This window comes from Magallana gigas, chromosome 3, assembly GCF_963853765.1.
Source record: "Magallana gigas chromosome 3, xbMagGiga1.1, whole genome shotgun sequence".
Taxonomy (NCBI): Eukaryota; Metazoa; Mollusca; class Bivalvia; order Ostreida; family Ostreidae; genus Magallana; species Magallana gigas.
In genome coordinates, this window is record NC_088855.1 from 36,095,280 (window position 1) to 36,119,736 (window position 24,457).

Genomic DNA, 24,457 nt, shown 5'->3' on the forward strand with positions numbered 1-24,457 from the left:
TCAATGTTGAATAAGTTCTGTGTAAATTCCTTGTTTTTTTAACTTACTGTCTCTGCCATTTGACCAGAAGGGCTCAAACTTCCCTATTTAGTGCTAGAGTAGTGTAGTGTAGTGTAGTTTAGAGTGCCCAAGGTAGGTGGTATGCAACTACTCTGAACCAATTTTCTAGACAAAAGGTCAAGGTCAAATAATCCTTGTCAAGAGCATATTTGCAGTGTCTGCAAACCAAAAAAAAACCCCAATGCATGTACCATTTTCCCCCTCAACTTTGAAATAAATCATTTCTTAGTACAAAATGGTACAGTTTAGAACTATCTTTGGTGGTTGCATCTAAATGTTCTTTGCTAGAAGTAAGGCCCTATGATATTGTCACCATAGCAATGAAGACTTGACCATTGATTCTTCTGTCCTGTTTATATCAGTCAAAACATTTCAGTTTAGTTAAGTCAATTCTCAAATCACAATTTGATTTATTACCATCTCTCTACAAATGTTTCCGGAACCTTTTTCCAATGATATGAAAGCTTCTTCTTTATACCAAATTTGCATACCACCATTCCCTACACTTTTTTCACAACAGACGTAATTTCAGGGTGTAAATTATCTCAATTAACCACAACAGGTGTGAAGTTTGTGGCTTATAGGTTGTCGCTAAAAATCACTGATGTCTGGTCATTGGCTAGGTGATTGAACTGGTCTATGATATCTAATCAAAAGACAACCTGTTGAGAAAAATTAATTGATGCGCCAACTCACAGAATGGACAGCTCTTAGAAAGGACAAGTCATGGAATAGACAACTCATGGATACGACAACACATCGATACTCATCAACAGTCAATGAAAGTAAAAAAAAAAAAAAAGGACACACAATAATTATATAAAGTTTTTTTTATTCACATTAACATTATGTAAGTATCTAACACTGTGGGCAAGCCCCTCAAGGTAATTTAAATAGTTGCGATCTCCGATTCATTCCGCTACATTTGACACGGATGTAATTTTTTTTTTTTTTTTTTTTTTTCGAAATTTCCTTGCGAGGGCACTTCGAATTAGAATTCCCTTAAAATTTCTCAGTTTACTTTTGCGATAATTTTTTTTCTTCTTCATTTTTCCAATCGCATAGGTATACAAACCATTGTATACCAATTTGTTTTTATTCTTTTAATATAATAAATACCTCCCTCAGCCATGTGTCTTAACTGTGAAGTGCTGAGTGATTTATCGATGAGTAGTTGTCATCCACTAGTTGGCTTTTTGTGATATGTCAGGTCAGCAAGTTTTTCATGCATTTAGTTGAGTTCAATAGAAAAGTTGTTTTTTGGTGAGGTGTCTGGTACCAGATTGAACAATCTAATAAAAGAATTCATCAACTCTCATAAGCTGCAACTCTCTCTCTCTCTCTCTCTCTCTCTCTCTCTCTCTCTCTGACAGTGTTCTTTAAAAACAATTAAACAATTTTAGCAAAGGCATTGTGTTTGCCATGAAACAGATGAAAGCTAGAACAATGATTACTTTCACAAATAGTCAATATATAGTTAAAAAGATCATGGAATTTGACATGAATGTTGTTATCCAAGACATAAAATCAAACAACCTCAATGGTAAATAACAGATGTTCATTATACAGGTACATTTATTTTTTAAGTTAAGTTCTTTTTAAGTTGGTTAGTTGTGAAGCAATTATTCAAACAGTTTTCACTCTGAGTTAAGGACATTTTGATATATTATACACAGAGATAAATAATTACAGCATTTATCTATCATGAAAGTTAAAATTGAAATGAGATGATATTGATTGTTGTAGGCAAATATTCCTGTGTTTGTTTGCATGGAGACAGAAAACCACAAGAAAGAAAGGCAAACCTTCAAAAGTTTAAGGTAAATCACCCAAAAGGATGCAAAAGCACTCTCAGAATGCTTACTTTCTAGTATCAAAAATTTGGAAACATGGTATGACAAGTTGAGGGGAGCTTATGCTATACCCTTGGTGTCAGCTTCCAGACCTGGATATAGTTTTGTTGCAGGTCCTGTATCTTAGTTATGACATGACCTATCTTCACTAAACTCGCATTGATTGTGAATCTGGACCTACTAATAGACTTTAAAGACTTGGAAGCTGGATCTGGGCCATGAATTTCAGATGCTGGAGGAGGTTAAGTTTTTTGAGCTGGTGCCCTTTAGTTATTACTTGTCCAAACTTGCAAAGATGGTGCGTCTTATGATATTCATGCACTTGACAGGCTTGAATAGGGAGTCTGAGCCATAGGGTTTAGATGCTGAATGAGGTTGTGTTTTTTGGAGCAGGTTAAATGTTTATATAGATAATAGTACTAATAGATAGTGCATGATTGATTTGATATATAAATGAACCACAGAGGTAGCTCAAGATACAGAGAATGATCTCGATTATCTAGATCCTTAGACAGGTTAAAGATTTTAGAACAACTCAAATTGTGTTTTGCTCTTGAAACTGTCAAAAAATGAAGTAAATGCTGCTCATACATAGTCAGACTAACACAGTTAATATAACTTTGGATGTGTAAATAGAGGTAGCTTCAGAGACAGAGCTTGGTCTTGATTATCTTGAAGCTGGAACAGGATTTTTTGAGTAGTTTAAAATAGGTTTGAATTTTGAAAAAAATGCTGTCCTGGCTAATGTTCATGGGTCTTGTAACTTTGAATTTGAAACATAAAACTAGCTTCAGATACAGAGCCTGATCTCCTTTATCAAGGATGCTAAGAAGACCTTGTCCTATCTCATTCAAACTTGCTGGATAGATGTGTTTGTTGTTGTATGATTTATCATGATTCCTGTGATATTGTACTTTATTATACTTTCATGTTAAATTTTGAAATCTGATTGGTTTAGATGCATTTTATAATCCTTTCTACCCTCAGCATTAGCAGCACACTTGGCAACGGGTAACACTATATAAATAGTGGCTGTTTGGGAGGGTAACAGTTGAAATTGACACCCCGAGAAAACCATTGTCAACCAACGCGAAGCGGAGGTTGACAATGGTTTTTGAGGGTCTTAACCAATCAGATTTCAGTATTTAACATGAAAGTATAATAAAACAAATTGTTACAAGGCCTAAATTATGCTTGTATAGTTCGCTACAGAATTCATGTCATTTCTATATAAAAGCAGTAAAGTTTTCTTTAAAATTAAGACATTCAGTATGATAAATATATACTGTCTGTTTGGAAGGCTTCGGTTGACAATGGTTTTCATGGGGGTGTCAATTTCAATTGTTACCCTCCAAAACAGGCACTATTTATATATTGTTATACTTTCATGTTAAATACTGAAATCTGATTGGTTAAGACGCAGTTAATAATATTTACTATTACCCTCAGCGTTAGCAACGCACTTGGCAACGGGTAACATTAAAAAATGTTACATGCGCGAAAATTATGCGCGTACGGTTCGCTGTAGAATTCACGCTATTCCTATATAAAAGCAGTAAAATTTTCTTTAAAATTTTAAAAAAGACATTCAGTATAACAAAATAAATAGTGCCTGTTTGGGAGGATAACAGTTGAAATTGACACCCCTCGAAAACCATTGTCAACCTCCGCTTCGCGTCGGTTGACAATGGTTTTCTCGGGGTGTCAATTTCAACTGTTACCCTCCCAAACAGGCACTATTTATATAATATGATTGGTTTAGACGCAGTTGATAATCCGTTTTATTACCCTCAGCGTTAGCAACACACTTGGCAACAGGTAACACAATGAATTGCTACATGCGTGTAAATTATGTGGGTACGGTTCGCCATAGAATTCGCGTTATTCCATAAAGTTTTCTTTAAAATTAAGACATTCAGTATAATAAAATAAATAGTGCCTGTTTGGGAGGGTAAGAGTTGAAATTGACACCCCTCGAAAACCATTGTCAACCTCTGCTTCGTGTTGGTTGACAATGGTTTTCTCGGATGTCAATTTCAACTCTTACCCTTCAAACAGGCACTATTTATATTGTGTCAAACCACATTCCAGTATTCAATATTTGATTAAGGATCATTTACTATGATATTCATAATGTAATAAAGGTGGTCTCGTAAGGATGATGCTTCGTCTTGGTGAGCTTTATAATCTATGATTACCTGTTTTGAATTTTCGATTGAAAAGATTTTTCATTTATAATAAAATTAAACCATTTAAATTAGTATGAAAAATTTTAAAACATCATCATGGTATGAAATGGTCTGAATTAATTAGATAGACCTTTACCTTAAGAGTTACGATTTTTCGTAATGTCATAAGCACTTATTTATAACAATGTCTACTGACTCAAGTTTCATTAATTTTCATGAACCAGGGCATCTAATTTTGAGGATTTAGTATTAAAAACAGTTTCAAGGATACTGATATTTTTGGCCAATGATTGTTTTAATAAATCTGTCATTAGATATTGCAATTGAATGAAAATTTAATTTCATTGATTATCTCAACAATGGAATCAACAAAAGTTGGTATTCAATGAGTTTTAAAAAAATGAAACAACAGTTTCGGGGCTTATCCATTGAAAATTGATGAAAAGTATTTCCTGTGAAATTTTAGACAATTCTAAAATCAAAAATTGGTCCTCTTATTTGGTGTTGGTTTTAGATTTCATATATGTGATGAAAATATACTTTTTTTCAAAGTGAAGATGTTCTGTACGTATTTTACTTATTGGGATTTGGAAACCCAGGTTGGCCATATTAACAAATTCTTAGAAGCATTGAAGAACTTGGAGCTAGCTGCCATTGTTTTCTGATTTCTTTCAGGATAATAAAGTCCGCTATATGATTTGTACAGACGTTGCTGCCCGAGGAATTGACATCAATGGTTTGCCTTATGGTAGGAAACACATGCTTTATTAACCTTTTGATACACTTAATCCGTGGACAGTAGTCTTGAAAAGTCAGCTAGAGGTCTCTGAAGTACTGGAAGGGCTTCATGATAATTATTGGACAAATCTGTTGGAGGTTTATTGGAGAAGATAGCTAATTTAATTTTATTTCCTCAAATATTGTTTACAATATACATGATCCAAAGGTTTATTAACAAAAAAAGTTGACCACTCCTCTTGAATTCCTACTTGCCTTGGCACTCCCCGTAGGATTCTAAAAAGAAGATCTGATTTTTGCTTGTCATGTTTAACATTATTACCAATTTTCTTTGACTTAAAGATATGTCAATCAGTTAGATATTATGCAGAAAAAGATTGAAAGGTGCATTTTGCTAAAAAAAAATATTAAAAAAAAAAACAAAAAAAAAATATAAAACTACAGATCCAAGGTAGGTCTGTCAAACAGGTCATAAATATTCCTCATGCAAGATAACAACTAGCGAAACAATGAAATCGGAATCGAGAGTTTTAAAAACTCCTTTTACTCCAATATTCATAATTTATGCATGCTTTTAAAAAATGTTTCTGTTTCATATATGTGCATTTATAAGAATTCAGTATTTTTCATAATCATTTAATTAACATTTGTTTCTTTATATAAGATGATATTCACAAAACAAATTTTATTGGAAAGAACTTGTGAATAAAAAATATAAATTGGTGATTTAAGCATTTTCCAGCAATGACCATTATATTAACTTTCAAAACTGGCTGATCAAAAATAAATTAAGTGTACACTATTTTCCAGAAAATCTCTTTGAAGTTTTTATGTGTAAAATGCGTTATAAATGCAGGTGAATCAACCTCAAGATTAGCCGTTTGGGTAAAAATCATTTGGATCATATCTCTTGTACTCTTCCATGATGCATTTCCACTTTGCATGTTTTGTATATGTTAACCATCAAAAAATATTTTCGTTTACCTCAAATTCTGGAAAGGGACTGATTTTGCAGGTGTAATTTTTGTGATCTTTCTAAAATAATTGGTTTTTAAAAAAAATTATTTTGAAAAATTAAAAAGCCCAGCCAAAAATTTTACCAAGCAGGTTTGATAAATTTCTTTAAACTTATTAAGATCTATAGAAAAAATACAATATTTAAAAGTGAAAACATAGAAAAAAAACAATATTAAATGTGAATACATAGACTGCACATTCTACCTTCAAAATAAGCTTAGTGTTTACACCAATAATCTGCTCTTTTGGTAAATGTTTGTCCCAGAGACAGATTAAGGAGACATGTGAGAATGCTTTGTGGCTGGTACATGCAGTAATGGGCATTTGTCCTTTTGTTTATTTTAGTCATAAATGTGACGCTTCCTGACGAAAAACAGAACTACATCCATCGGATTGGCAGAGTCGGAAGAGCTGAACGGTAAAGCTTGTTGTAGATCAAGCCTAACAGTTTGCTTATGCAGTCAGCAAATCCTGCTGCATTATGGTCTAGTTAATGGATTAGCTATTAAGTCAAATGTTGTATTTAATGTATTTAATAATGTAATGTGCAAATTAATAGCATTTAATCAAGAAAACAAAATCTTTTTTTATAAGAAATTTTTTTATGTGTATAATTTTTTTTATAAATTTTTTTCATTATCAGGTTTAAGCCTCTTTGTTCGTGAATTATTTGCAATGTACATTTTGTATTATGTCAGTCATTTCTCCTATAAAAGAAATATTAGCTGTTTCCAACCACTGGTAGTTGATGTAAACATGTACTGTATATAAAAAACTGGACGTAGACAATTGTCAACAAATATAATTAATGAAATCAAAATACTTGCCAAGTAAAATTTATTCAATCACTGCTGATTTTAGCTTTTGAAGGGGAAAGTTAAGGTTTTGCATCACTTAATATATACAATTCAATCAAGGAAGTTTAGATTGGAGCAAAAGAAGTGTCCGTCGTCAGTATTTTATTTTATCCAATCAGTTGGAAAAAAGAACCGTGAGAAGTAATAAAAGACTTTCTAGTTCAACTATTGATTTTGTTGCTTCAGATTTTTCTCTTTTTTATGACCTCATTTAACTGATCTGATATGCAAAGTAAAGCCCAGATTTTTATAACTTGATTACACACAGATTACAAGGTACAAGTGTCATCTTCGTCATTGCAACAGACAGATAATGGCTTATCCCATGACATTCATGTCCATTTCATGGCTGCATTTACCAAATATGGTTCATCTGTGTTTTATCTATAGTTCTTCCTGCTTATGATAAACCTTTGTCTTACATTCCTTGTTAAAAAATTAACAAGGGCCATTTTGCTGGTTGACAGTTTCTGATGCTATGGTTTTAAGTACATATATGTCTTTAAGACATTGATTTATAAATACATATATGTATTTTTATTTTCTGAGTTGCAAAATTGCATTGACTGATTGAGGATTTTTTGCTATATAAGCACATTGTAAAATTTCATGAGAAATTCAGGGGGAAAGACACTTATTAAAGAGAAAGTAATAAAGTTCTTTTGAACACAAGAATATGTGAAGAAAAAAGTGATTAGAGGTTTATTTAGGTTTAATATTTCTGTCCACTTGAATTCCAACTATACCCTCGACCTCATTTGTTCTATGATGATTTCTTTGAGAGTAATTACTTCAGTTAATGGGGGGGAAAATGCTTTTCCGTATTTTCGAAAAATAATTTCCAGCAAATGATTGTTTTTTTCTACATACAGGATGGGTTTAGCTATATCTTTGGTTGCTACAGTAAAGGAAAAGGTAAGTTATCTTCTTCAGCAAAAAGATAGGGATACAATACCATTTATATGCTCATGCATTTATAAAATTGAAATTTGCTACAAACCTGAAAATTATCTACTGGAAATTCTCAGAAAATGGAAAAACCAACAGCAAATTTTATTTTTCCTACTCACAATCAAAGAATTTTCATAAAAAAATAACACATCATTCGAAATAATTTATCGGTATTAAATTTTAAATTGGCCGGATTATAATATTCAAATAAAAAATGCCATTAATTTACCAAAGTAGAGAATCATAACATTTTAAACTGTAAGAAAAATAAAAAGATGTTTACAAAGCTGTTAATTCCTAATTATATAAACATGAGGAATTACTGTAATATCAATATAAATTCATGAGAAGCACACCTTGTGGATTGAAATACATTTACCTGGCTTTTATTTTTTCTGACAGATGTAAACTAAATGAAACTGATAAAAATTGGATGTTTAGATTTCATATTTTGTAATTACATGTAGATTCAATACAGGAAAAACCGAGAATTAAGTACTTGCATAAAATAAAAAATTTACATTTCATGTCAATGTCAACTAGAGCAAATATGGGTATTATCTTTCCCAAAGCTAAATAGTTGAGAAAAAATAACAGTATTCCAAATTTGAAAACAGATAGGTCTTTAACAATCATCCCAAATTTTTAGAAAGCTACAGCTTTTAGCAATTAAGCCACTGAATTGCATATGAATTCAGCATGCATCTTTGTCTTTTGGTTTTGATAGGTATGGTACCATTCAAATTGCAACACCAAGGGACGGGGCTGCTACAACACAAATCTGACTGACCATGGCGGCTGCTGTATTTGGTACGATGAACCAAAGGTAGGTTGAAGGTAGTTTTCTCTGTAGAATTCCTGTAAGGCATATATTCAGCATGTGGGTTAACTGGGGCTCTTTTACTTAATGGTTTATTGACCTGTATTTGTGAACAGATAAGGCAAATTAGAGTTCAAGCCTTCAAGTGTGACTACATTCTTAAAATAACCATATTCATTGAGAGCAGTTTTTTTTTTTTTATTTCCTTCATTTGCTAAGAGGAGACTTTCGGAATCATAATCTCAGTAAAATGCAAATGTCTGCCATTTATAGCACTAATAAGCATATTTTTCCTCGATTTTTATTTTTTTGGTATTGTTTTCAAGCTACTCTCAGACGTACAGGAACATTTAGATATTACCATCGACAAGGTCGATCCCAGCATGAAGGTCCCGGTTAATGAGTTTGACGGCAAAGTGACGTATGGACAGAAGCGCAGAAATACAGGTACAGACCAAGGTCTATCACAGATACACAGACTAAATAAAGGAAAATCTGCTCTCCTGATTAAAGCATTTCATTAAATAGATTTAAATATCTTCGTTAAAGCTTTTTGCTTACATTGTAGAAAATGATAAAATGAAAACATATAAACTGTATAGTCTTTTTGGAGGAAAAATAGATTCTAATCATTATCTTGCATATATTACTTGGATTTACATTCCAACATTTGATTATGACTCTTAATGTAATGCATTGTTATTCCTCTTGCACTTCTATCTTCGTTCAGATTGCGATATAAATGTACATTAATCATGATTTGATCAAAAATAAAAATTTCTGTCAAGTATAATAATTTATCACTATGACAGATAAAATATCATTCGAAACAACTGACATTTTACACCAGAGAAATCCTATTTGTATCAAGTTTCTCTGTATTATCATTTTGTTTTTCGCTGATTCACAGTATTGTGTAAATTAAGTTTTTGCTAGGTCAGATTACAAACATCTCAGACCATAGATTAACAAGTATTAAATAGTTTAATCTTTTTGCAAGGTGGATCCTATCAAGGACATGTGGCTTCTCTGGCACCTGCAGTGAAAGAATTGGCCGAACTGGAGAAGAGAGCTCAGACTTCGTTTATTGATCTGAAGTACAGAAAGTTTGCCCAGCGATAGCTTTTTGTTTTCATGACATTTTATTGCTAGAACTTTGACATTTACTGCAGTCTTTGATAAAAAATCAATAAGAAAAAAAAAAAATTCAGGCCATTTGTATACCCCAAAATGCTTATGCACGTTTTCCGAAGAGAGGTCAATAAAATATAGTTCTGCCATCCATTTTTTCTTATCTTTTTTAAGAGTCTTTAATTATTGTTTAAGTATGTTTTATCCTCTCATCTTTTTTTCTTCCTCCAGTATTTTTAATTGTGTGAATAGTAATGGTAATTTTTAAGACTTTCTACAAAATTCGACCTCCCAATAAAAAGCTGCCATTGAATTTGTAAGATATGTAAAATACTTTCATCTTTCCTTTTGAAAGAAACAATCTGGCATACTAGCAGACAGTATGTTATTAAAATAGAAATGTACTTTTATAAAGGTCACTACGCTTTTGATGCAACAATTCTTGATATTGAAATCCATGTCTACCTCTTTTTTGAGTTCAATGCACATTATTTTCAGATGATTTAATAAGTAAAGATGTACTGTTAATTTGTGACATGATGATCTCAATAATAGAAAAGCTCTAGACAATTCAATTGCACTTTGTAATAGCTGTTAAGAAGCTTTGGTTCTTCAATTCGGTTTAGCTGCAGATCATGAACTATTTTCCTAAAGGACTGTATATCATAAGGGGAAGGGACACATGTAAGTCCAAAATACTATCAGCAATCAAAAGTTTATTTTTGTAAAGTTATATCTAAGGATTTACAATCCATTTCAGTTACAAGAATTTAACACTGGTACAATAAATAGCTTTGTTTTCATGTAATACATGTACCAAGCATATCATTACATGAATGCAACCTATCGATGATGAATACTGAAAAACCAATTTTTTGTTTTTATATATGATTCAGCAATCAGTGAAATGACTTGATTTTCTCCCAGACGGACTGTTTAGTACTTAGATACTGAACAACTCAGACACATAAATAAGACTTACAAGAGTCCGATTTCAGCTATCTGACAGATTTCACCAGATAAATAACATCACTCTTGAAAAAGTTATGGTTTTCTTATCTCTCAGAAATCATAAAATATTTTATGATGTATTTCTCTTGTTAAAAATAAGAGAGTAACATTTCAAACAAGCTGTTTTGCTTGGGGTGGGATTATAAAAAATCATGATTTTCAGGAATAAAGCTGCAAGGCAGTCATTTTATGAGATTTTTTAGCGTATTATGGAATGGAGAGGATTATCCTTCTGACTTACTCTGTAATTGCTGCCAGAATAAATCAATTACATTTTGGATGATATTTCTTTTTAACATGAATGAATTTTGTATTTCAATGCACATTTATATTTTAGTTTAAAGGATTTGGAGGGGGGTTCAGACAACCCCCTCCCCCTGCAAAGTTCAAACTTCCTTAAATTTATATTATAAATACCAAAAATATGCCTCGGAACCACCCCCCCCCCCCCCCCCGAAACTCAAATAACTGTCGGACACCCCCCACCTCGACAAATTTTCTGGATCTGCGCATGTCTTTCACTGTTTTTAACCACTATAAAAGCATTTGAATCATCAATTGCTTATTAGGATTCTACTTAAGAGTCTACTTCACATATCAATCCCCAGTTTTGTTAAAAAATGGTTGTAAAAGTATCTTCAAATTGTATAAACTAGAAATATAAAAAAAAATAGATCTCTGTATTAATAAGACATCTTTTTATTTCTTACCAGTGAAAAGATATCTTTCTTAACGAGACATTCCACAATTCAAAATGCAATTTTTTTAAAGAAAATAAGAGTTACTGCATCTCTCGGGGATTTTTTTCCGCAAGATGTCAGAGACTAGATCATTGTCATTCGTTTGACTTTCCAGATCGAACTACAGTTAATTTCGTCATTTGACATGAAAAAATTCGTTTTCGCTGTCAATTTTAATTGCCCCAAGTTGGGGCAACCCACACATCGAAGGAATAAATCAAATCCCACGAGATTTCTTCAGAGGACGCCCAAATATTTGGTTGCTTTTAAAAGTTGCTTTTTCCCTTTTGACCTTTGGGTTGACCCCGCAAAGGGGAACAACTTTTGCAAAGTGTGGATAGGACTATTCTTGCACATTTAGTGGTATGGAACATAGTCAATTATTTCACCAAAAAACTGAGCATTGAAATTCCTTACATACATGTATTAAGAGAACAATGTCATTTTACGTCCAAAATAGGTAACCTTACACCATTTTCCCAATTTCATTTTATATAACACTATTCTGATTTGAGCATAAGCAGGCAATTGCATTTTGCATGTTATAATAAAGAAAATCTAAACTATTTAAAATCCAAAATAGCGTGGTAATGTACCCTGAATGTTTTGGCATAAACAGGGTTAAATGCGAATAAATAAAAATTTCATGGAAATATATCTAAAATCGAGAAACGTCTCGTGGATCTTTAAAAAAAACTAATAATCGAAATCTACTCTATAGGGAGTACGGAGTACCAAGTCTGTCAAGGAAAGGGTCTTTAGTTAGTTTTGTTGTCCATAGTAGTTTGACCTTGAATCTCAGACATCAAATCAAATAGAGGTCATCTACTCTCTGCTGCACAAGGTTTGTTACTTGTCCAAGAAGGGGTTCCTAAGATATTGATTAAACAGTTCACCAACTGGCAGGTATAAAACAATTTCGTCTATTTTGTATGTGAATTCAGATTTGTAAGTGATCTATTGACTGTCGGTCAATAGACTGCGATCTATTAGACCGCCGGTCAATAGACTGTGATCTATTGGACCGCCGGTCAATAGACTGCGATCTATTGGACCGGCAACGTATTTTAGAAAAAAGTTTAATTGCTACTTGATTAAAAGATAAGTCTATAATGTTTATTTTACTATTGCTCTTAAAATTTATCTTTTCGGTCATCTTGGTATTGATTAACAATGACCTGAATGCATAATGGTATGAAAACCTTATGTTATTTATAATTGTGAACACAAAAAACTAAAAACGGAATTAGGTAATAAAACAATTATTTAATGCCTGAACAGTCAATAGACCCGAATTTTTCCCTTGGTGCAGGGAACAGCTCAGTACGATCTATTGCCTGCACCTCGGAAAAAATATTCGGGTCTATCGACTGCTCAAGCATTAAATAATTGTATAATAATATATCTTTGCAAAATAACGCCAATGCTAGGTTCCCCTGTCGTACGATCAGATACGAACGCTACGATTGACAAATCGTAACTGATCGTGGAAATTCTCTATAATTCTAGAGTTACGTACGAGGTGATGCAAGTTGATACATACTTATATATGCTATATTTAGTATTGTTACGATAGACATATTTCAGATGACGCGATCTGTCACGATCTTACCGCCCGTTTAGGTACGAGAAAATACGTTCAGATAAGACTGTCCGGATAAAACTCGCGATTGGGTCTCGATCTTATCTGATCATCATGACACGAGTCCCCGATAAGGGTCGCTGATGTACGTTCAAGTGCGTTTGTATATATGTTATGATACGTTCGTCATGAACCAATATGCGATGATTCTTTCAAGATCAAGCTGGAGGATGATCACGATTTTAGCTACGATTTGGCCCAACAATATACAGGTATCTATTTAGCCCGACTGACCATTTTGACACATCGCAACTGAACCCACCGCAGCGTAATGTTTGTCTCCCCAAGACTGATCCTGAAGATTAACACGATTGGGTGAAAGGCACGATAAAATGCGACTTGCTGAGCTTAGTAACGATGTAATGAAATCTGCTACGATGATAACGAATAGTTACGACTGACATTTAATCATGTTGTTCGTAGACAACATAACTGTTCTACGATAAACACAATTGCCACGACATACCTCAAAATCTGGTAAGATTTGATGCGATTTTACGATTACCCTACGATTAAGACTGCGATTCCAATCGCGCCGCGAATCGTGTTAGTGGGAAAGTAGCATCAGATTCATGCTGAAGGTCAGTCACACATTCATAACTCAAGCCACGATCTACGACCTTCAAATCGGGAAACTTTGAGTAAAATATACGCATGGTAACCCAAATTTTAAGGTTATGCTACGATAATACCCGAAATTACTACAGCTGTTCTTTGGAATCATATCGCCTATTATCCTGTTGCATGCGGAATACCGTTCTATAAGGGATACTGGACGAACATTTAAAGATTAGCAGGAACTGCACTACGAATAACAACAATCGCATATTGTCCATTCACGACCTTGCTGCATTTGATCAAGGATAAGGACGTTATATAAATAAATCGAGTAGCTGATCCCCGAGATTTCCCACCAAGAACAATAGATTAGGTTCATAATGTTGCAAAACAAGCTGGCATGGTACCGATGTGGTCATCCCGTATTATATAGAACTAACAGTGGTGTAAAAGACGTCAACATAAGCTTAAGTTGGATCTACAATCTTAATTTTCGACGCTAAGTGATGACGCAAATTGCCAGCATTTATTTGTAAATATAACAACTTTTGGTGGAACTGTCTCGTAGTGACAAGATTTCAAATAATTATTAATCTGACAAGTAATTTACTTAAACACGTTTATCAAAGTTCATCTAGAGCAACCAGTGCGATGCCTCTACAGAAAACTACTTATACTAGCAAAAAATATATTTCGGAGGAACAAGTTTTATAAATCTTGTCGATGTCACAAACACCAAATCGTTAAAACTTTCTCGTGAAGGTTGTCAGATTCCATTTGCTCTTGCCGATCATTATGGGTGGATCAATGAGTCCACGGGTTATAACACGATCCTTTTTGCGTTCTCCCACAGCATAGTAGCTCAGACCAAATCGTGACTGGTTGTGACGCCAAATCAAGACAGCTGGGGCTTTAATGATCCCATGTAAACGGACTTTCCTGAAGAAAAAAAAACATTCCACAATATAAGAGATCTATATTTATGAAAAATGTTTGAAGACACCAGCCTGAATTTCTTAATAAACCGCGTGTGTATTGACTCACATCTACAGAGATATCCTTTAGTTACTCAGGTATTATCTTTAATTCAAAAAAGAATATTTATTAAATTATCATCAAAGTTATGACAACAGATATGCGGGTTTTGTTTGTGTTCTTTTTTCTGTTTGACTGCGATTGCTTATCAAAAAGAACGAATTTTTTTTTTATTGTTTGTTGGTTACCTGAAAATTAAACACCTGTATAATTATATTGATAGTTTTGGTTAGTCAAATCCTTCTCCGTGACATGAAGGCGCATTATGCCGATGCGTATCCCCAGTCTGCGTGGTGTTAACAGAATGAGAGTCATTGACTCCCCGTGGGTGGTACACCAGTCCATGGCAGGCTAACTACCAGCTTTTAAAAGCCGGTATCCAATTTCAGCTGGGTGGACTGAGACAATGTAGACAATGTGCCTTGTCTTTGGGCACAATACACAACATCGAGTGTCCACAACAGGGCGTGAACCAGCGATCTTTGGGTTACTAGCCGAACGCCGATGTGTCCCACATAGTGTTTGGATCATTGTAGAACTATATTTATTTGCTTGTGATAACGCTTTGTTTTAATGATGGCCTATTATGATTATATAATTTTTATATATTGAATTGTGATAACTTAAACAGTCAGCAGCATGAACTCTTTCAGATACTGGATTCAGATAGCCCAGTTTTTCCCGTTATCCATAATCTGAGATTCATAGAAAGTATAATTGTTGGGAAAAACAGGACAATGTGGTAAACAAGCAACTGTTGTCATTTAACATGGTTAATAAGGATTTAATCAAATGCAAAAGCCAGTGACCCTCTTGGTGATCAAAGAACGGTGATATTTTAAGCCATAAACTATTATCTTATATAGGAAAAAATATACATGCATTTTAGCTTTATAATTTTAATAATTCGCGATCCCTATACATCTTTATCAACTGCTCCCTGCCTCGAGCACAGGGGTTGGTTGGTCTAAGTTTTGCTCATTCACTGGTAAAATAACATTTTTTTTGTGATGAAAATTGAGCCTGATGGCCTTTAATATAGTGGTCAAAGAGAAATAACTCTTGCTAAATATGCCTTTCCTGGCATATTGTTTTTTTTTTAATTTAAATTTTGTTACGCGAGGGGATAATAATACAATTTACCCGTTTCTTCCACGAACAGATAAATTGAACGACATTGTAACACACAGAATTTATTCATTATCAAAGCACAACAGAAGTTTACAACTCATTAACATAACATAAAGCGGTACTTTACTTCAAAATACATTTACACATGGTTACATATTGTAAACAATTAGGACATAATATTAAATTAAATCAATATTACAAATGTAATTAAACCAATAACTTATAAATTGGCATGTTCACTGCCAATCTTTCTCTTTATAAAAGCCTAAATAAAACCTGCAATATACTAGGCCCTGAACTAGGTCTTCTTTTGGCAAAATCTACCTCTATGAAAAATTGCTATAACATTTTATACCCCCAAAATGCCCATATGCATTCAATTTTGTGATTAAAATAATTTTTGGCTGGCAAGTGGTTTTTTTTTCACTCTTTAACAATTTTCTAAATAAATACAAGATTTCTTCATTGACACACCCCTCATTATATACTGATAAAACTGAATAAAATATATGTATAATAGAAAAAGAACTAACATCAAAATTCTTTGAACTTTTCAAAATGCATGCAAACACAAAATTAGCATTTTTTTTTACAGGTATTTAATAAGGTAATCCAATATAAACAAAAATACTGAGAGATACACGAAATAGGCATGGAACCAGTAATTTGACATCACATAGGTTCTGCAGAATTCTATTGTGTTATGGGATTTTTTTTTGGGGGGGGGGGGGGGGCTGACCCCTACCCTCCTTTAACTACAGTAAAACTGCCTGTGATAAATCATTACCATCTTAGGTCAGTCCGAATTATTCTACACAAATAGGTAGAGTCTATACCATATGGAAAATAAAATTATGCAATTACATTACCAAAGCTACTGGTAAATATATAAATAAAGTACAGGAAAACTGGGCATCCAAGTAAAATGTTCAGATCATGTAGAGAAGAAAACAAGCAGCTAACATATGTAAACATAATAATATATTCCAGACAATAAAAACACCAAACAAACAAAAATGCACGCCTTGGATTTCTTTATATAATGTAAGTTAAAATATCATGAATTAAAATAAACTATCTTTGAGATAAATAATGTATAATATAAAATAAAATTTGCACATAGGTATAACATAAAGATTGATTTGTTCGTTTGGAGCACAATCTTCTACAGTAAAAAGAAATTTAAATAAAACCACACAATGTACAGACACAATCAACATGTTTTATATTAAAGCAATTATTGCAGTAAAAGAACAAATACACAGCACTACATCCTAATCATTATAAACAATAGTACTAAAGCTTTGTATTTTTAAGGAGAGGTCCATGGGCCACATTACTCACCTGTAATGTTTTCTTCCACAGAGGTTATGTATGTATTCCTCAAGAAATTATCATATTTGAAAACAGATTGAAAAAAAAAAGTTTCTTGCGACAATGCTTTTTCCACAGATTATTCACTATACATTTATAACCCAACAAAGAAAAAAAAACTAGAAATAAATATTAACTTGTTGACCTATAGCTGACAAATATTGTTTACGGTGATTCAACTAGAGTGGAAAGTTTCAGTCAGTAACAGAGATTACAGTACTTTTCAAAATTCACATTCACTCAAAAGCTGCAGGAATGAATATGGAATGAGATATAATATAAAAAAAATATGGTGCAATATATCAATCTCATGATTTGATCAGAAAACTTGAAGTAACAAGTAGATGTAAGTTTAAGGAGTTACTCTCTTAACAATAACACAGTGAAAGAGAGACAAAAGTTAAAGAATATCTGAGCACTAATTATGTAAAAACATTGCAAAAACACCTCAAACAACACCACATAAAACACTTACATATCAAATAAATATATTGCCCATCAAGATTATCTAGATATGACCAAATTCACCAACATAATCTTTCATTACCAACATATCATCAGGAAGTCTCTCCTGTGCATTAGCTGAGATGGGGTTGCTATCATGGTAACCATCGTTGCTGTTTCCATAGTTCCCAGCCTCTTCTTGGGGCTCCAACTTTATACTGGTTATGGTCTCCATTGTGGTGGAATCAACAACTGTTAATCTCTCTGGTAAAATAATATCAGTACTTACATTGCTGGCACACACATCTTTGGGTAATAAATCCATTTCAGGTTTTGATTCCACCAAAGAGAGTTCTCTATCTATCTCTTCAACTTTGATTGGTGCTATAGAATCCTCTTGTTCTCCTGTTTCCCACTCAATTACAAAAGGATCTATGAAAAAACAGTTAATAACAATTAATATTATCTTTAAAAAATATTGTCAATTAATGTATTCAGTTTAATGAAACAACATGAAGGTAAATGCATTACCCTTTTGCTTTCTTGCTCTTCTTCCTTTTCCAGCTACAGAATTACATATACTGGCCATCTTAACCACTTTTGCCTTCTTAGAATTCCTTCCAACTTTATTAGAAGAGGTAATTAAATTTTCCTGAGAGGTCTTTGAATTATTCAAGGTATCAATCTCTTGCTTGTTCTTTTTCGGAGGTCTTCCTCTCTTCTTTTTAACCTGCAATACTTTTTGGGGACCACTGACATTTGCTAAGTCTGTGGTCTGAACTGGTTTCTTTGTAACTTTGGACTTTTTGTTTGACAATTTCTTTAAACCATTCATTTCCACAGGTTTCTTTACAATTTTAGTTTTTGGTCTCCCCTTCTTCTTTTTAAAGCACACTCTAATATTACTTTGGAAACAACTTTCCTTTGGGTTTTCTTTGGTATTGACGGAAATTGCTGGCAAAACTATTCCATCATCTCTCTCTTCAACATAAGTACTTTCTTCATCTTCATTCATCTGACTTTGCAATATAATATCTGTTTTTCTATCTTCCTTCTGGTAACATTGGTATTCTTCTTGCTGATCTGGATTCTTCTTGAAGATTAGTTTTGGTAGTGTCTGACATGGAATGCTGTCTACCAGAGAACTTGACTTACTCAGGGTTTGCTTTTTTCTTTTTCTACCAATACTGCCATGACCTTCTTCTACTACTTTTGTGAATCTGAATGGCTCCTTCCCATGTCGTCTTTTTATTGGAGTAGATTTAGATGTTGCAAATCTTTTGGCAGCACTTTTTCTCCTCCTTTCTAAGCTCTCCAGCACCTTATTTCTCCCCATCATCTTCTTCCTCTGTGCTCTCAAGTAGTATTTGTATTCAGTGTCTTTCCTAGCTAAATACTTCATTTGATGTTCTCTTGCACCCTTGTGCATGTTGTCTGGATTCATAAACCAAGACTTAGGTTTTTTGCCAGTTTTGTCAAAATTGAATTTGAAACCTTTTGTGGCCAGAGGCAATCTGAAACCACCTTTATATATAGTAAGGGTTGCAGGTGTTTTAATTGTGTCTTTAGTCTGCTGGGGACAATACTCAGTCTGGAGTTCTTTGGTCAACTCACTGGGGGTTACAGGGGTCAAAGAGACATCTCCATTCCAATTTTCCAAAACAATATTATCCTTAATATCTTGATTTGCGGCAGTGATTATCAGTTTTTCAGACAAAACAAGATTTTCTTGCAACTTTTCAGCATCACTCTGAATTTTCATATCTTCCTGTTTAACCTCTAAATTTTGGATTTCAATGCAAGGTTTTAGTTTCTTTGGTCTACCTCTCTTTCTTTTCTCTACCTCTGGTGCACCTGTATACATGTTGGTCTCCTTATTTACCATCAAAAAATCTGGCTTGCTATTAGAGTCTTCACTTTGATTTACTTCATTGAGCATTAAAGAAAAGTCTTTTCCCTCTTCTTCCTCTACGCTTTGTTTGGATTCTGTAATAACTGAATTTATGCATTCCTCAACACTAACCAAAGTGTCTTCATCGAGAGCATAATCCACAATGATGCCATCTTTCATCTTCTTTTTATAAACTGCATTCTCTGATTTTAGTTTACCAAAATCTACCTCTGGGTGCATCCTTACATGGTGGACCTTTAATTGTCCATATCTCTTGAAAGGTTTCTTGCAGATTTCACAAAAATAAGCGTATGAGTTTCCATGCATGCTGCCTATATGAGACAACAGATGACTCTGGATTTTTGCTGCATATGGACACACAGGACAAGGAAACGGTCTGTCTGAATAATCATGGGTTTTCATGTGAACATTCTTATTGGATTTACTTGAAAACTTCTGTCCGCACATTTCGCAAGAAAAGGGTCTATACTCTGAGTGCAAGGCCACATGTTTCCTTAAGGCAACTTTGACCTTGAAAGCTCTGTTGCAGATGTAGCAAGAAAATGGTCTGTCCTCAGAGTGTCTCTGGAGATGCTTTGATAAACAGGCTCTGGTTCGGAATCCTTTTCCACACTCATCACAAATATAGTCTTTCTTATCTGAGTGGATTTTCATGTGCTTGGTCAAATCACTTTTTGATTTGGTTCTTTGAGTACAACCAGGATAAGTGCAAGCATAGTTTCTGACATCACTGTGTTTGAGCTTATGGCATTTCAGTTCAAAATTGGTTTTGCATTTGAAATCACACTCATCACAAGCAATTGGTTTATCATCATTGTGTCGGTACAAATGATACTTGAGATCTTGAATACGTTTAAATGATTGAGGACAAAGATGGCAAGGGTGTGGTCTTTCATCCGTATGGCGCAGAACATGGTGACGGATATTCCTTTGCCATTTGGTTACAAAGTCGCAGTTTTCATAAGGACATTTGTATTTCTTTTCTGTAGAGTGTTTAGATTTGTGTCTTTGTAAGTCTACATTGGACTTGGAAGCATAATCACATTCTGGATGATCACATTTAAATGGTTTTTCATTGGTATGCTTGGCTTCATGTTCCATCATCACCACTAAAGATTTGGCTTCAAAGTCACAGAAGCGACATGACTGTTTGGGAATGGAGTGAACTTTCTGATGCAATTGGAGAAGCTTTTTTGTGGAAAAAATGGTTTGGCATTTCTTGCAGGGATGGCTTCCAATTTTTGGAGGCCTGCCTATTCTGCTCTTTTTTCTGCCTGGTGTTGATAAACCTGGCTCCTCCTTGATGGGAAAATAGTCTGGATCATTGTCAAAGTTGTCCTCTTCTGAAGACTCTGGTTCTTTTTTTATTTTTATGCTGGTGTCAATAGGTGCTAATTGTTTCCTTTTCTTTGGTGATCCAGAAGAAGATTCTGGGCTTTTCTTAGTGGCATTCTTTCTTTTGGTCAAAGTTTCTTTATTTGGGCTACTTTTCAAACATTTTTCAATTTCATCCCCTGGTTTGTCACTTCTAAGACTTGTAGTCAACTTCAAGACCTGAACTCGCATCTCTTTTGCTCCTTTAAATTTATTCATTACATTACCGGTATTTTTCTTGGATAACTCTGAATGGGACAGTTTCTTTCCCCTCTTTTTTTCCTCCTCTTTGTGTGCTTTTTTATTATGCAATGTGGTTTTGGATTTCATACAAGTAGAGTCATTCCTGGCACCTTTGGGTCTTCCTCTTTTCTTTGTTACAGTTTTTATGAGATTCGAGGGATTTTCAGACTCTATGACCAGCTCATTGAGATTCTGTATTTCTTGACCAGTCAAAGTTTTCTGTCCTCTCTCCTCTATAATGCCAATCACAAGGTTTTTTTCTTCAGACAGATTTTGGGACCTATCATCATTTTGTATGACTTCTTGTTTCACTTGCTCGAAACAACAACCATGATTGGTATCAATGGTACAAGGTGCAGTAGATTTTTCGTCACCTTCTTCACAATTTGCAGATTTTGTAGATTCTGACATGAGTATTATGGGACAATTGCTGCTGGATTCTTGGGATGTATTATGCATTTTAACAATTCAAAAGTTAACTTGAAATTAACATTTCAGTCTGGTTACCCTATCATTCAAATCTTGATTCGACACCTTCATTGTATGGAAGATGTTCTTTGTTTGCAGACTGGATTAGATTTCTTCCACACAGGGCAAATGAGATTCTGATACAAAATATTAATGGATTTCAAATTCCTTACAAGTTTCAGTCATTTCCTTTTCCTTTTTTTCGGATTGTTTTGTTTTTTATTTCGTTAGCTAAACTTTTCTCTTTTCATTTATTTGTTGAAGCGCATTCACTGTCTTTTCAAAAAATTAAGATCTGCTTTGCCTTTGAAAACATGTCAAAGAAATTTGATTGATCGTGGACTTGTCTGAATGAGAGAATTCCTGTGTCCTTTCCATGTTTGTTTTTCTGATTGTCTGTAGTTTCCACTTTATCTGCTAATCATTGACCATCTAAGTTCTGTGATTGTATATTGAGTTTATGTCTGCCATGGTCGGGATCATTTTCAGCAACCTGTATTAATTTAAGAGAAAAAAAAATTAATATATTCATGTTAAATGAAGGCACCATTATAAATTTCAGTATTTTATTTTTGTGCAAAAATTGGTACTGCAATTGCTTATACTATAAATTTTCTTATATATCGAACTATTAACATTCCTTAAACAGTAGTTCTTTAAACCAATTTTACAGGAGAATAAAATCTAGTTGAATATGCTTTGGCCCTGATACAGTCAGTTGAGTGGAATCCCCTCAATTACATATCTGGCTGATGTCAAGTCACCATACTCGCATCAATTCTAAATTGTGTTACATGTATCAAATTGTTGAATTTAATCTTCAATGTGGTGTAGAAAATTATCCAAATTCATTGCTTCATATAGATCAATTCCATTTGATTTTTTCCATCCATCAACATGACAAGCTACTTTTATTGTTGAGGAAAATCAGCAAATTATTTATCTTGCACCAAATTATAAACATAATATGTTTTACGGTGCTACTGTTCTGGGGAGCGCAGCAAGAATTACACATACCTTGCATCATTGTCAACCTAGTGTTATTTAGGTATCAACGAACGTCAAAGAATTTTTGAGAGATATTTCTCTACAATAAGTATGCCGGGGCAAATGTACTAATTTTAATGGTCATGATACATACAGCGCAACCCCCTACCCCTCACCAGAGAGAGAGAGAGAGAGAGAGAGAGACCGGTTCCTGTTTGTAGGTGTGTAATTTCCCACTTTTGAATTTAATGGTTTGACTATATGCAATATCTACACAAATTTTTTAACTGTTTATTTTTTCTCTTTATTCCTTTTTATTTAGTTCAAAAAATCTTATAATTGTTTATTTCCTCCCTACTCATATACTCATATACTTACCTGCCTACTGTACATGCATGCACAATTAGCTTAAAAATGAATCGATATGACAGTAAAGTATGGCTCTTGCTAGTATATATTTAAATAATCTCTATATTAAGAAAAAAACAAATCATATGTAAATGAGACATGTATCGCAGTCTATACTGAAATAGCTAGTACACACATTACAGATGTTTGATACACCTCTAAATTTATCACGGGAAATATAGCGCGAGAGCACTGTGACGTCATCCATAACTTTGTTCATCTTTGTTTACGTATCTAGACTCAATACGAAGGTATGGAAGCAACTTACAAATCTCTTGAGTCTAGCCAAAGCATATGCTTTACTCTAAACGTGTCTTCAAACCTTAAGACACCGTAAATTACGAGTTAAAAGTCGGCCATTTTTGGCATAGCAGCACGGGTGAAAACATTAGAGAGCATTATGGGACGTAGACAGAAAATTTTGTTTGATGAACTGTAGGCTTAGCTCGTTCTTTTTCCTGCGCACACTGGTTCTTAGAGCTCGCTTCGCTTGCTATTAATTTATAAATTAAAGTGTTTCCCTGGAGCCAGGTTTTGTTCATTGATAACATTAAAATCTAAATGTTTAGAATTAATAATCAAAGATAAGATGATCATTGAAACGTTACTTTGTTATTAATCACCTGAAAGATGAATTTCTTGTGTAGGGAATTAAACTGATTATATCCGGGTTCTCTTGGAGTGTACATAGACAGATATATATATTTTTTAAATCTTTTATTATTAAGGTCCTATTCTTATCAAGAATGTTATAGTTAATTTCAAACCCGTGTCAGAATGTGGGCATACAATTTAAAACATAGAATATTACAACAGCTTTTTATTATTATGTTTAAATGGTTTTTTTTTAAATATTAAACCAACAGATCAATATATTAAAATGTACAATGAAAATTAGGCTATAAACTTGTAAGAGCTCAGGTCAGAAATGGTGCAATGGCATTCAATACACAAATAATCGGTAAATGGATGAAATATCTTCAATTGAAAAAGTATTGAGTTATTGAAACATACATAATCAGAACAAGTGTCAATCTCTATGGACAACAGTGGTTGCCAAATTGGCTAACCTTGTCGCCTACCTTTCGTATCCAAAATGTCCGTCTGCATAAATTAACATTTAATTTTCATACAAATCAACGTATCGATTAAACACAATAAAATTGTTTATTTTTGTCATTTTTAAGCGTTTAACATACCATTATTCATCCAACCAGGAACATAACTACACTTTTCCTTTCTCCTTGTTGTCAAAAGCAATAAAATACATTGGTAAGGCTAGTTGCCATAAAGATTCATATAAGGTTAAAACATTGCAGACGGTAATTTAAGACAGTAAAAAAATATATACGTAGTCGTTTTTGTGATGTTATAATTTTACAAAAAGACATATACTTATCATATGTAAATACTGTTTTTATTAGATGAAAGACAAATATCAGAGATTTAAGATTCCATTTTGATCATGATGATCACAATAAATATATTTATTGGCATTCGATTTTATAATTAAA

At 33.5% G+C, this 24,457-nt stretch overlaps 2 protein-coding genes across 3 annotated transcripts in view; one reads left to right on the plus strand and one right to left on the minus strand.

The window, feature by feature from the left end:
• The window catches only part of LOC105341532 (ATP-dependent RNA helicase DDX1), a 98,824-nt gene extending 89,097 nt beyond the window's left edge, over positions 1-9,727 (plus strand). The window contains exons 22-28 of the mRNA XM_034480004.2: positions 1,807-1,880; positions 4,778-4,850; positions 6,203-6,275; positions 7,587-7,629; positions 8,393-8,491; positions 8,812-8,932; positions 9,486-9,727. Of these exons, the coding sequence (XP_034335895.2) occupies positions 1,807-1,880; positions 4,778-4,850; positions 6,203-6,275; positions 7,587-7,629; positions 8,393-8,491; positions 8,812-8,932; positions 9,486-9,607 (605 nt within the window). The 3' untranslated portion in view covers positions 9,608-9,727. The remainder of the gene's footprint in view (positions 1-1,806; positions 1,881-4,777; positions 4,851-6,202; positions 6,276-7,586; positions 7,630-8,392; positions 8,492-8,811; positions 8,933-9,485) is intronic.
• Positions 9,728-16,456: 6,729 nt separating this feature from the next.
• Positions 16,457-24,271, minus strand: LOC105334535 (uncharacterized). Of its 2 annotated transcripts, none has more exons than XM_011438030.4 (3): positions 24,143-24,271; positions 18,083-22,041; positions 16,457-17,983 (listed from the first exon to the last, which is right to left on the minus strand). In XM_011438030.4, the coding sequence occupies exons 2-3, from the start codon at positions 21,537-21,539 to the stop codon at positions 17,616-17,618; spliced, it is 3,825 nt and encodes a 1,274-aa protein (XP_011436332.3). In that variant the 5' UTR covers positions 21,540-22,041; positions 24,143-24,271; the 3' UTR covers positions 16,457-17,615. The 2 variants fall into 2 exon arrangements, with proteins under 2 accessions (XP_011436332.3, XP_019925418.3); XM_020069859.3 differs by lacking the exon at positions 24,143-24,271 and adding an exon at positions 24,026-24,087.
• Between the last annotated feature and the right edge of the window lie 186 nt (positions 24,272-24,457).

Excerpts from the sequence above, each read along its gene's own strand:
- LOC105334535 (XM_011438030.4), bottom strand. The coding sequence starts at position 21,539 with ATGCATAATACATCCCAAGAATCCAGCAGCAATTGTCCCATAATACTC. Across the intron at positions 17,984-18,082 it reads AAGAGCAAGAAAGCAAAAGG|ATCCTTTTGTAATTGAGTGG; the intron begins GTAATGCATTTA and ends GTTTTTTCATAG.